This window comes from Bufo bufo, chromosome 6 (genome assembly GCF_905171765.1).
Source record: "Bufo bufo chromosome 6, aBufBuf1.1, whole genome shotgun sequence".
Lineage (NCBI taxonomy): Eukaryota > Metazoa > Chordata > Amphibia > Anura > Bufonidae > Bufo > Bufo bufo.
This window is the reverse complement of record NC_053394.1, coordinates 389,761,420-389,774,381: the sequence shown is the minus strand read 5'-3', so window position 1 is coordinate 389,774,381 and position 12,962 is coordinate 389,761,420. Positions and strand designations below refer to the sequence as shown.

At 42.2% G+C, this 12,962-nt stretch overlaps 1 protein-coding gene across 1 annotated transcript in view; it reads left to right on the top strand.

The window, feature by feature from the left end:
• Positions 1-12,962, top strand: part of LOC121003518 (zinc finger protein 850-like) — a 732,238-nt gene that overhangs the window by 168,588 nt on the left and 550,688 nt on the right. The window contains exons 7-8 of the mRNA XM_040435420.1: positions 3,699-4,291; positions 8,328-8,332. Coding sequence (XP_040291354.1) covers positions 3,699-4,291; positions 8,328-8,332 — 598 coding nt within the window. The remainder of the gene's footprint in view (positions 1-3,698; positions 4,292-8,327; positions 8,333-12,962) is intronic.

Genomic DNA, 12,962 nt, shown 5'->3' with positions numbered 1-12,962 from the left:
ATGAACTCACCATACCCCTCACGGAATCCAAATGCGTAAAAATTTTTTGACATTTATATTCCAGACTTCTTCTCATGCTTTAGGGCCCCTAGAATGCCAGGGCAGTATAAATACCCCACATGTGACCACATTTCGGAAAGAAGACACCCCAAGGTATTCCGTGAGGGGCATATTGAGTCCATGAAAGATTGAAATTTTTGTCCCAAGTTAGCGGAAAGGGAGACTTTGTGAGAAAAAAAATAAAAAATCAATTTCCGCTAACTTGTGCCAAAAAAAAAAAATGCCTCTCATTGAATACCTTGGGGTGTCTTCTTTCCAAAATGGGGTCACATGTGGGGTATTTATACTGCCCTGGCATTTTAGGGGCCCTAAAGCGTGAGAAGAAGTCTGGGATCCAAATGTCTAAAAATGCCCTCCTAAAAGGAATTTGGGCCCCATTGCGCATCTAGGCTGCAAAAAAGTGTCACACATGTGGTATCGCCGTACTCAGGAGAAGTTGGGCAATGTATTTTGGGGTGTCATTTTACATATACCCATGCTGGGTGAGAGAAATATCTTGGCAAAAGACAACTTTTCCCATTTTTTTATACAAAGTTGGCATTTGACCGAGATATTTATCTCACGCAGCATAGGTATATGTAAAATGACACCCCAAAACACATTGCCCAACTTCTCCTGAGTACGGCAATACCAGATGTGTGACACTTTTTTGCAGCCTAGGTGGGAAAAGGGGCCCACATTCCAAAGAGCACCTTTCGGATTTCACCGGCCATTTTTTACAGATTTTGATTTCAAACTACTTCTCACGCATTCGGGCCCCTAAAATGCCAACATCCTGCTCTATAAAAATACCACATGATTTAACCTGTCAGATGAACGTTAAATAAAATGAAATACTATTTTAGGGTACATATGATTTTTTGGTTGCTCTATATTACACTTTCTGTGAGGCAACGTAACAAAAAATGTTTTAGCACCATGTTTTATTTCATTTTATTTAACGTTCATCTGACAGGTTAAATCATGTGGTATTTTTATAGAGCAGGTTGTTACGAACGCGACAATTCCAAATATGACAACTTTTTTGGTTGTTTGTTTCAGTTTTACATAATTAAGCATTTTTGAAAAAAATAATTTTTTACTGTCTCCATATTCTGAAAGAGATATATATATATATATATATATATATATATATATATATATATATATATATATATATAATTTTTTATTTATTTATTTTTTTTTTTGGCGACTGTCCTATTTGGGGTATCATTTTTTGCGGGAGGAGATGACGGTTTGATTGGTATGATTTTGGGGTGCGTCTGACTTTTTGGTCGCTTGGTATTACACTTTTTGTGATGTAAGGTGACAAAAAATTGCCGTTTGTTTTTACGGTGTTCATCTGAGGGGTTAGTTCATGTGATATTTTTATACAGCAGATTCTTATGGACGCGGAAATACCTAATATGTATACTTTTTTTTATTTATTTAAGTTTTACACAATAACTGCATTTTTGAAATTATGTTTTTGTGTCTCCATAGTCTGAGAGCCATAGTTTGTTTTTTTGGGGCAATTGTCTTAGGTAGGGTATCATTTTTGCTGGATTAGATGACGGCTTGATTGGCACTATTTTGGGGTGCATATGACTTTTTGATCGCTTGCTATTACACTTTTTGTGATGCAAGGTGACAAAAAATTGTTTTCTGACACTGATTTTTATTTATTTATGTCAGGATTTGTGATATTTTTATAGAGCAGATTTTTATGGACAAGGCAATACCTAATATGTCTACTTTTTAAAGCATTTTTGAAACAAAAAAAAATCAGATTTTAGTGTCTCAGTAGTCTGAGGGCCATAGTTTTTTTTTTTTTTGGGGCGATTGTCTTAGGTAGGGGCTTATTTTTTGCAGGATGAGGTTACGGTTAGATTGGTACTATTTTGGGGGGCATATGCCTTTTTGATCGCTTGGTGTTGCACTTTTAGTGATGTAAGGTGACAAAAAAAAGTATTTATTTTATTATTTTGACAGTGTTCACCTGAGGGGTTAGGTAATATGATATTTTTATAGAACCAGTCAATATGGACGCGGCAATACCTAATATGTGTACTGTTCTTTTTTTCCCTATTTTTTCCATTTATTTTGGGAAAAGAATTCTTTTTTTTTTTTTTTACTAGAAACTTTGTTTTTTTGTAAAACTTTATTTTTTTTTTTACTTCTTTTTTCACTTAATTTTTTGTCCCACTCTAGGACTTCAACTTTTGGGGGTCTGATCCCCTTTTCAATGCATTACAATACCTCTGTATTGTAATGCATTGGCTGTAAGTGTATAACACAGTGTAATAAACTTACAGCTTCCTGCCTGTGAGATCTAGGGGGCTGGATCTCACAGGCTCTCACGGAAGGCAGCCACAAAACATCACTGGTTTTTAAGTCCCGGCCAGAAATTACGTACATGTACGTCATAGGTCCTTAAGGGTTTGATCCACGAAAAAAAAGGAAGATTTTATGGAGCATGCCATCCAGTTTGTTTACTTGAGAGTGACAGGACTGTGCTTCCTACTGTCCATTCTACTCTCCTCCCTCCTTTCGAGTCCAGCTGCTATATCTGTCATCCATTATAGCCCAGGTCTTATTCCCTGGCCTGCACTCTCCCCAGCAGCAGGTGCGATACAGTGATGTCATTGTACCTGCTGGGCTGAGAGGGAGAGCGCACAGACCTGAGATAATCCCCCGGCCTGTGGGCTCTCCTCAGCTCAGCAGGAGAGATGACGTCATCACATCACGTCTGCTGCTGGGAAGAGCATGATGTGCTCGGTATTAAAGAGCTTTACTACGGTAAGGGGCACTAAGGGACAGTACTACTGTAGAAGGGGACACAAAGGGGGCAAAACTACTGTGTGGGGTCACTAAGGGGAAGCAGTATTGTAAGGGGCATAACTACTGTGTGGGGGCACTAAGGGGGCATAACTACTGTGTGGGAGCACTAAGGGGGCATAACTACTGTTTGGAGACATCAAGGGGGCATTCTCCTGAGGGCACTAAACGGGAATTCTACTGTGAAAGGGACTCTTAGGGGAAATAACTATGGTGTGGGGAATTAAGGGGGCATTCAGCGCCTCTTGTCCAGCGCTAGGAAATGTTTTAATTATATGTATTTAAAATTACTGATTGGGTGGAGGTTGCAGGGAAGTTGCTCAAGGTGGGGGCCAACCTGGCCTAGTTATGCCCCTTGGTCTATTATTAGATGGTGATCTTTTTGGCCACCACTGTTTTAGTCAGTTAATTCTTGTATTTTGTGCCATACCGTTCTGTGGATTTTTTATACTGAAATGTAATAAAATTTCAATAGAATATTTTGGTATATTATTCATCAATAATAAAATGTACTTTGTTCTTGGCAGATGACTGTACCAGGAACTTAGAGAAACATCTGGTATCTTCACATTTTGAAGTAGATGACCGTGGTATCATACAACATATAAATGAAGAGCATGCCAGTATCCAAGATATATCTACATCCAATCAGAGCAAAAATGTATTATTTGATCCTTTTAAACAGGTCCGATCTTCTGATTCATCACAGACTGTAACACAGAATAAAAGTCGTAAAAAAGGTGTTAAACATCCAACAGCTTACGTAAGAGGGAAGACTTTTTCATGTTTAGAATGTGGAAGATTTTTTAGCTATAAATCAGAATTTGTGAGACATCAGAGAGTTCACACAGGGGAGAGGCCATTTTCATGTTCAGAATGCGGTGAATGTTTTAAGCTTAAATCACATCTTGTTGTACATCAGAGAGTTCACACAGGGGAGAAGCCATTTTCATGCTCAGAATGTGGGAAACGTTTTAACCAGAACTCAGCTCTTGTTATACATCAGAGAATTCACACAGGAGAAAAGCCATATCCATGTTCGGAATGCGGTGAATGTTTTAAGCATAAATCAGCTCTTGTTTTCCATCAGAGAGTTCACACAGGGGAGAAGCCATTTTCATGCTCAGAATGTGGGAAATGTTTTAAAAATAATTCAGCTCTTATTAGACATCAGAGAGTTCACACAGGCGAGAAGCCATTTTCATGCACAGGATGTGGAAAATGTTTTAAGCAGAAATCAGCTCTTGTTTTCCATCAGAGAATTCACACCGGGGAGATGCCATTTTCTTGTTCAGAATGTGGGACAAGTTTTAACTATCAGTCAGCATTTATTAGACATCAGAGAATTCACACCGGGGAGAAGCCATTTTCATGCACAGAATGTGGAAAATGTTTTAAGCAGAAACCACATCTTGTTGATCATCAGAGAAATCACACAGGAGAGAAGCCATATCCATGTTCAGAATGCGGTAATTGTTTTAAGCATAAATCCGCTCTTGTTTTCCATCAGAGAGCTCACACAGGGGAGAAGCAGTAAATGTTTTAAGTATAAACAAGTTCTTGTTGTACATCAGAGAATTCACACCAGGGAGAAGGCATATCCATGTTCAGAATGCAGTGAATGTTTTAAGCATAAATCAGCTCTTTCCATCAGAGAGTTCACATCGGGGAGAAGCCATTTTCATGTTCAGAATGTGGGAAATGTTTTAACAATAATTCAGCATTTATTAGACATCAGAGAGTTCACACAGGGGAGAAGCCATTTTCATGTTCAGAATGTGGGAAATGTTTTAACCAAAAATCAGTTCTTGTTACACATCATAAAACTCACAGAGAGAAGCCATCGCCATACTTAGCCCTTTAGTGACCGCCCTTATGTGTTTTTATGGTAGTCCGTTTCGCTAACTGGCTTTATTTCATCAGATACTCCTTTTTACACGGAGATAAAACAGAACCTTACTTTGAGTTACCAGAGGTGGCCGAGGGCTTGGAGTGATGATTGGGACCAGTGTGAGTGCTCCCCAAACACGTATTGTCTCCTGTATTGAATGAATACCAGACTCAAAGGACAGATCCAGTTAAGGATACTTTCACACTTGTGGCAGGACGGATCCGACATGCTGTTCACCATGTCGGATCCGTCCTTCTGCTATTTCGCCGGACCGCCGCTCTGTCCACATTGACTATAATGGGGACTGGGGCGGAGCTCCGGCGGTGCACGGCGAAAGCCGCCGGACTAAAAAGTCGGACATGCTGCGCCGGAGCTCCGCCCCGTCCCCATTATAGTCAATGGGGACGGAGCGGCGGCACGGCGAAATAGCGGAAGGACTGATCCGACATGTTGAACAGCATGTCGGATCCGTCATGCCGCAACTGTGAAAGTACCCTAAAAGTGAAAGTTTAGACTGTATATATATCCCCTCTAAACAAAAATGTTTGGTGAGAGGAAATAAAAAAAAATATATATAGGGCCTGATATAAAAAGATAACTATCTACCTATTCCTGCCCCAGTCTGTTCTACCTTTTATAAGTATTTGTAAAATTAAAAACGTCAAATATGAGCTTGTCAAGAAACTGTCATCTCTTACTGGGTTTCATCAGTAATGTGCAAGTTCTCCCAAAAAGTGACCCAGGTGAGGATTGCCTCATTACATAGAAGCCATTACTCGCCCTCCTAAAGGAATATCATCTTAATCTGCACACCCTGACCAAAATGTATCATTCTGTAGATAAACCCAACAAGTGGGGCCCCCGGTTGCCCTGTATTTGTAGAATTCATGTGGTTCACTCAGCTCACATGAATTTACACAGTGGGTGAATCCTTGGTTATTTTCTTCTTTGTATGTCCCACCAGCTCTGGATTTTTAAAGTTTTTATAATTGAAGACTTGATATAAAATATTTTTATTGGATATATTGAATTTTTTATTTTTATTTTTAAATATAATTTTTATTAAGTTTTCCAAATTATTTTCAGCAAGACAGTGTACAATACAAATACAGCTCCTTCGTCTCAACAAAAGAGTTAATCAAAGTGCATGCAAGATACTCATAAACAGTACAATACAGTACAATACAATACAATTCGATTCCTCTACCCTCTCCCCTCCCTTCCTCCCAACCTGGGAAAACATTTTACCCCCTCCCTCCCCCCCTCCCCCCTCCCTCTCCCCCTCCCCCCTCCCTCTCTCTCAGCTTCCCTAATGTACTAACATTGCTTTCAATCAACCTGAAGTCTCCCCAAGGTTTGGCTTAACTTTTTCTTATTTGATATATTGAATTTTTGATCATTTTGTTTCATATGACTGTTTTTATTCCTATTATTGTATGGTGATACGGAGATATGTTTTATTTGGAGGATCTCTAATATTCAGGCCATTCCATGAGCTCCATGGGCGCAGTTACAGTTTTGTCTGGGTTTATAATCGGATGTCTTGCACCTGACAATACTTCGACAAGTAATGACAATACCTCGGATGGAGAGAGGGGGGGTAGTGATCCTTTACTGTTTCTATGGATGGTTTTGGATGCTGCCCCTTAATATATTATGTCAGTGATTCCTTGTTTTGTGCACATAGTGGTTTCTACCTTGCCAGGGAGGGGCCGTTATGGTGCAGAAGCATCACTTGTCACATTTGGATGCCCCAGTTACAGTGACGTGTAAATGTCCCATAGGCCAAAATATATTTTAAAAGTATCAAAATATATAATAAAATACAAGTGAGAATAAAATAGAAAAAACGTTTATGACCAAAACAGGGAACCAATTTTAACTATTTATTTTTGTGTCAATCTGCATATTTAAAGAATAAAGAGCTTGAGTTTGAATTAAAAAAGGAAATAAATCTCTGAAAAACATATTAATAAAAAGTCCCATGCGTCATGTAAACAAAAGTTGTAAAAATGAGATAGGCAGCAATGTGACGAACACCGCACTTCGCTGCCTCCTGTCCACACGGGCACAGAGAGGCAGGGGGTGAGCGAAGGTGGTCCAAGCAGCTTCCGGCGTAACTCCACATGCGCTCACAACCCTGACAAGCTGCGAGAGCCTTTTCACTGCCCCAGTGAAACAGCGATTTCTCAGCCCAGGTAGACTGCCACCAGTTTCTCATTTGATATAAGCCCAGTCCTTTAACGGGAATATATAGTGTGAGAAACCAGTAGCGTATTACTATGCCGAAACACGGCCATGGGGATTCGTGATCAAGATACAAGGACAGCACAAGATTAAATTATTTTTTTAATTCGCCTTAAGGGCTTACTAGACAGTACACAATATAACAGAGAATATATACAGTGGTCCGATGTGCAAATACAGGTAATATGGTACAAACAGGATTAAACAGAACAAGGGTCAGTTACTGGATGGGTGAGTAGTCCTTTGGGTGGTGATGAATAATGGTTTGCTGTAAGGCTTTGCTGTAGTCACATGGGAGGCAGTAATGTCAGCTGTTTCCAGGTCCCTCCAAACACGTTACTTGGCGTGACCCCCCTTCAGAAAGACACGCCCGCTGGCTTGCATGGGCTTTTTTTTTACCTGTAGCCGGCCCTCCCTGCCTCTGGGAGGGGTCCACTCCTCCTCTTCTGGTGCTGGCAGTCAACGACCCACAAAACCCATTAGAGCTCATAGCTCCAGACCAGAAGGTCAAAGGGAGATGGTTCTGGGACCATCGGGTCTGCCTGGGTTCCGACTACAGGTGGAGACCAAACATGGTGCCATTATTAGGTTTCTGTGGGGAGATCCCTTCCTGGCATCCTACCACAAAACTACGACCAGGGACATGTTCGTTTTGGCCCCAGGGTCGCAGATATACACTCACCTAAAGAATTATTAGGAACACCATACTAATACGGTGTTGGACCCCCTTTTGCCTTCAGAACTGCCTTAATTCTACGTGCCATTGATTCAACAAGGTGCTGATAGCATTCTTTAGAAATGTTGGCCCATATTGATAGGATAGCATCTTGCAGTTGATGAAGATTTGAGGGATGCACATCCAGGGCACGAAGCTCCCGTTCCACCACATCCCAAAGATGCTCTGAGATCTGGTGACTGTGGGGCCATTTTAGTACAGTGAACTCATTGTCATGTTCAAGAAACCAATTTGAAATGATTCGAGCTTTGTGACATGGTGCATTATCCTGCTGAAAGTAGACATCAGAGGATGCATACATGTTCTCATTCTGTTTACGCCAAATTCGGACTCTACCATTTGAATGTCTTAACAGAAATCGAGACTCATCAGACCAGGCAACATTTTTCCAGTCTTCAACAGTCCAATTTTGGTGAGCTCGTGCAAATTGTAGCCTCTTTTTCCTATTTGTAGTGGAGATGAGTGGTACCTGGTGGGGTCTTCTGCTGTTGTAGCCCATCCGCCTCAAGGTTGTGCGTGTTGTGGCTTCACAAATGCTTTTCTGCATACCTCGGTTGTAACGAGTGGTTATTTCAGTCAACGTTGCTCTTCTATCAGCTTGAATCAGTCGGCCCATTCTCCTCTGACCTCTAGCATCCACAAGGCATTTTTGCCCACAGGACTGCCGCATACTGGATGTTTTTCCCTTTTCACACCATTCTTTGTAAACCCTAGAAATGGTTGTGCGTGAAAATCCCAGTAACTGAGCAGATTGTGAAATACTCAGACCGGCCCGTCTGGCACCAACAACCATGCCACGCTCAAAATTGCTTAAATCACCTTTCTTTCCCATTCTGACATTCAGTTTGGAGTTCAGGAGATTGTCTTGACCAGGACCACACCCCTAAATGCATTGAAGCAACTGCCATGTGATTGGTTGACTAGATATTTGCATTAATGAGAAATAAAACAGGTGTTCCTAATAATTCTTTAGGTGAGTGTATAACTGACTTATGCCTGTGATGGACAGTCAATTCATAATTCCTTATTAATCCCCGGTTCCAGGGTGTCTGAGGGAATTGATTGAACTGGTTACTAGCTTAGACCCCTTACAGAAAGGATTTCCTGCAGGATCAGATTGGCCTCCGTGCTGCCTGAGTTAGGTGTGATTTGTACGCAAGTGGCCTGCTAAAAGCCAGGACCCCCTGCGGAGTTCTCTGACCTCTGCTATCTGGCTGCGCTTTAAAGCAGGGCCCCTTTGTGGAGTTTGATTTCCTCTGCCCACTCCTGGAGCAAATGGTAGGGATGAACCTATAACTCCATATTCCTCACACACAATAAATAAAAATTAAAGGGGTTGTCCGGGGTCAGAGCTGAATCCGGGCATATCCCCTTTTTCACCCAGGCAGCCCTTCTGAGATGATCAGAGCATCAGAGCAATTCATGTTTTGTTTTTTGCTTTTTTTGTTTAAATTTTTACACTGCTAGGCGGAGGTTTTTTCAGTTGTTTTACAGACTAGGGCAGCGCTAAAGCCTCGCCATTAGTGCCGGTTACATCACCTGTAAAGCTGCTAGGCAGAAGCCTCCGCCTAACAGAAACCCTGTAACGTCACCGAATCTGCCAGAAAAGCCCTTGTCCTCTGCGATAAACGTTGGATGCTCCACTCTGAGGGGATGCCTGGATGAATAAGGGGATATGTCTGTTCAGCTCTAAACCCAGACAACCCTTTTAAGATTGGTCCATTAAACCACCATATGCTCTAAATAAATGCGTATGTCATTAAAGGGGTTTTCTTGATGGCCTATTATCAGGTTTGACCATAACTATCAGATTGGATGAGACTGAGGGGTCTGATACCTGGCACTGCAGTAGCACCGCAACTCTGTGTCCCCCAGACTCCGACGAAGTGTCACCGTGAGTTGCTGCTCTCCAGAAGGGATAGTAAGATGCAGTGTTTCTTTACTGGAGAAATTCAGGTGCAAAAAAATACAGGCAAGGGATAGGGCTGTCTTCTCCAATCTCCTCCCTGACAGGTTTCAGGGTTTCCTGAGGAAAGACCCGAGCTAGCTGTCCATATCTCTCTCTCTCTCTCTCTATTAGAAGGCTGATACCCTACTAAAGGCTGGAGACCCAGGGTCTGTGTCAGAGTATCCCGTCTCAGCGTCTTCTTCTGGTCACTCATGCAGTCTGGCAGAGTATCCCCCTCCAAGCACCGTTCCCTAACTGCAGAACACTAGGGGCTCTGATTGTTGTCCATATATACCATTTCTAGACCAACTAGAACCTTGTAATTGGAGGGGTGGAGTTGGGAAACTCTCCATAACATATACAACGTTACAACTCCCGTCTCTCATAGATTTGCATTAGAGCTTCTATGATACTCAAAGGCAAAGGCAGTTTCAAATCAAAGGCAGTTTTTCTAGACAAAAACTAGAAGGTAAACAGTGAAGAGGAGGCATCGCTGGCACGGCGCACGCCTTCTCTTCAAACAGCTGATCGGCGGGGGTGCCGGGTGTCGGACCCCAGCCGATCTGCAATTGAAGACCTATCCTGAGGATAGGTCATCAATAAATATAACTTGGACAACCCCTTTAAGTGGGGAAAATTTGCTTCTACCTCACAGTTTTTTTTTTTGCCTTCCTCTGGATCAATTTGCAGGATAACAGGCCGAACTGGATGGACATATGTCTTTTTTCAGCCCTATAAACTGTTACCATGTTATTCAGACAGACTGACCTTTTGAATGTCTGGTTTAGCTATGTTATTATGTCGGAAAATCTAATTGCATCTGCAGCGGTGAGCAGGTGTAATTACACCTAACCGTCCCATTCATTTCAATGGTATGGATCGCTGTAAGCAATCCGTCCCATTGAAATGAATGGGACGGCTTGGGTGTAATTACACCTGCTCACCGCTGCAGATGCAACGGCAAGAAGGTAAACAGTGAAGAGTAGGCGGCGCTGGCACAGCGCGCACATTCTCTTCAAACAGCTGATTGGTGGGGGTGCCAGGTGTCGGACCCCAGTAAATCTGATATTGATGACCTATCCTGAGGATAGGTCATCAATAAATATAACTTGGACAACCCCTTTAAGGGGAAAAAAAAAATTCATCCCGACTCCAATCAGGCAATTTGGTGGTAAAAAATGTCTGGCTTTTTTCCTCTAAAACATGCTCTTTTGCAACCCTATGGTAGCTGTGGAAAATTACCAGCTTCTCATTCAAAGTCCCAAAAGTCTCTATGTTCATTAACCCTTTCTGCGGTGCTGGGCAAATGAACAGGGTATATATGACAACATGCATATGAAATACAGTTATGCAGTATTAAACAGTATAAATCAATGCAGGTTAACCCTTAAAACTGAAATAGAGTAATGAGTTGATGACTTTGCATAGGGGAAGCTGGATTAAATGTCCACAAATTTCCAGAGTTAAAAAAATAAAAAAAATAGCTTTAGGGCACTACAGCACCCCTACCAATCAGATGGTCTACAGTAGCTCTGGCACCAGAACTCCACAGCTCCATTCATTGGGGTCCACTCACACATCCATGTGTGTTTTGCAGATCCGTGGATCCACAAAACACGGACAGCGGCAATGTGCGTTCCGCATTTTGCGGACCGCACATTGCCGGCACTAAGAGAATATGCCTATTCTTGTCCGCTATTGCGGACAAGAATAGGACATGTTCTATTTTTTTCAGGATCGGAATTGCGGACCCGGAAGTGCGGGTCCGCAATTCCGATCGGGGGCCGCACGTGCGGAATGGAATTGCGGATGTGTGAATGAACCCTTGTGCTGTGGTCAGAGGCGGTGACCAATCACTTCAGTGGGAGCAGCTAAGATGAAACGAGCTAAATCGGCTCCACAACTAGACATCTACTGCAGAACATCTGATCAGTGGAGAGCACAGAGTCGGACCAATGGCAATATGATGAGGATAGGCTATCAATATCAAAATAGTGGAAAACCATTTTGTTAAGGGGGTTGTTTAAAAGAGAAAAAACAAAAAAGACTTTATTAAACATCAATTAATCAAAGAAATTAGGGGTACATGGAAATAGTGCCAGTCGCACCAGGTATAACTCTTTGAAATCAATGGATATAGGGATCTACACTCAATGATTCGGGGTTTGAGAGTAGCTTCCCCACTCTGAACCAATCCCTATTCCAACATTGGAACACTGGTGCAATAATAGACGCAAGTGGCAATGGACAGGTGAAAATAAAAGATCAAATCCACGGTCCAAAGTCACTTGCAGAATAAAAATAAATCTTGAATGAACCGTAGTTACTAAATAAGCAAGTGTCCACTCTTCTCTAATTAATGGAGAGGGCACGGGCTAATCCCACACAGTCACTGCTATGTATGCAGTTGGGACATGGCCTAAACGGTCCAAACAGAAAACATACTGCTTGCTAAGTAAAACTTGTTTGCCCTGCTCTAACTAAATAGTCCTTCTATGAAGTAACGCAGGCTTGACTGGTTTCTGCATCATTAGATGCATAAACAGAAGACTGAGCAGTGGTTTAGAATATAGTAGCAGTAAAAGCATGCAACCCCTCTCACATAGGGGCAGCGTTCCGGCGCTATGATGGCCATGAAGCGGACGCCGAAAAGCTGGCTAATTAACCATCATGGCTCCACCCACCCTTACCTTACGCCAGATGCAAGTCTGCCCTCCCAGTCACTCGGGTCCGTGCCTGAATCAGCGCTGAAGATATCAAGCGCAATTGGGTATGCCCTATTATGTTCCTTCATAAAGTCCGTCAGTCTATCAATTAACACCAGACCAGGGCTGAAGACACATGGGTACCCCAAAATGACCTATAGAAGGCATGTATAGGATATATGGTCATTGAGACCTTTTGGTCGTACAGTGTTAAGCCGAAAGGTCCATTTCGCCTCTTTTTGTAGTACGCACCTATCATAATCACCCCCTCTAGGTGAGGGTCGAATTAATTCAATGCCCTGGAATTGAACAACCCCAGGGTCACTTTCATGACATTCCGCCACATGTCTTGCCACCGTGGTATCCGCCTCCTTTTTAATGTCATTGAGGTGTTCCCCGATGCGTCTGTGGAACTCTCTCACCGTTTTGCCCACATACTGTAATCCACATACACATGTCATTAGATGTATAAAAATAAGACGGGATGTCCAGCTTTCCAAAAAAGATGTTCTTTATTCCAAAATGACACAGGATAAAAAACAATCCAACACGGCAAGC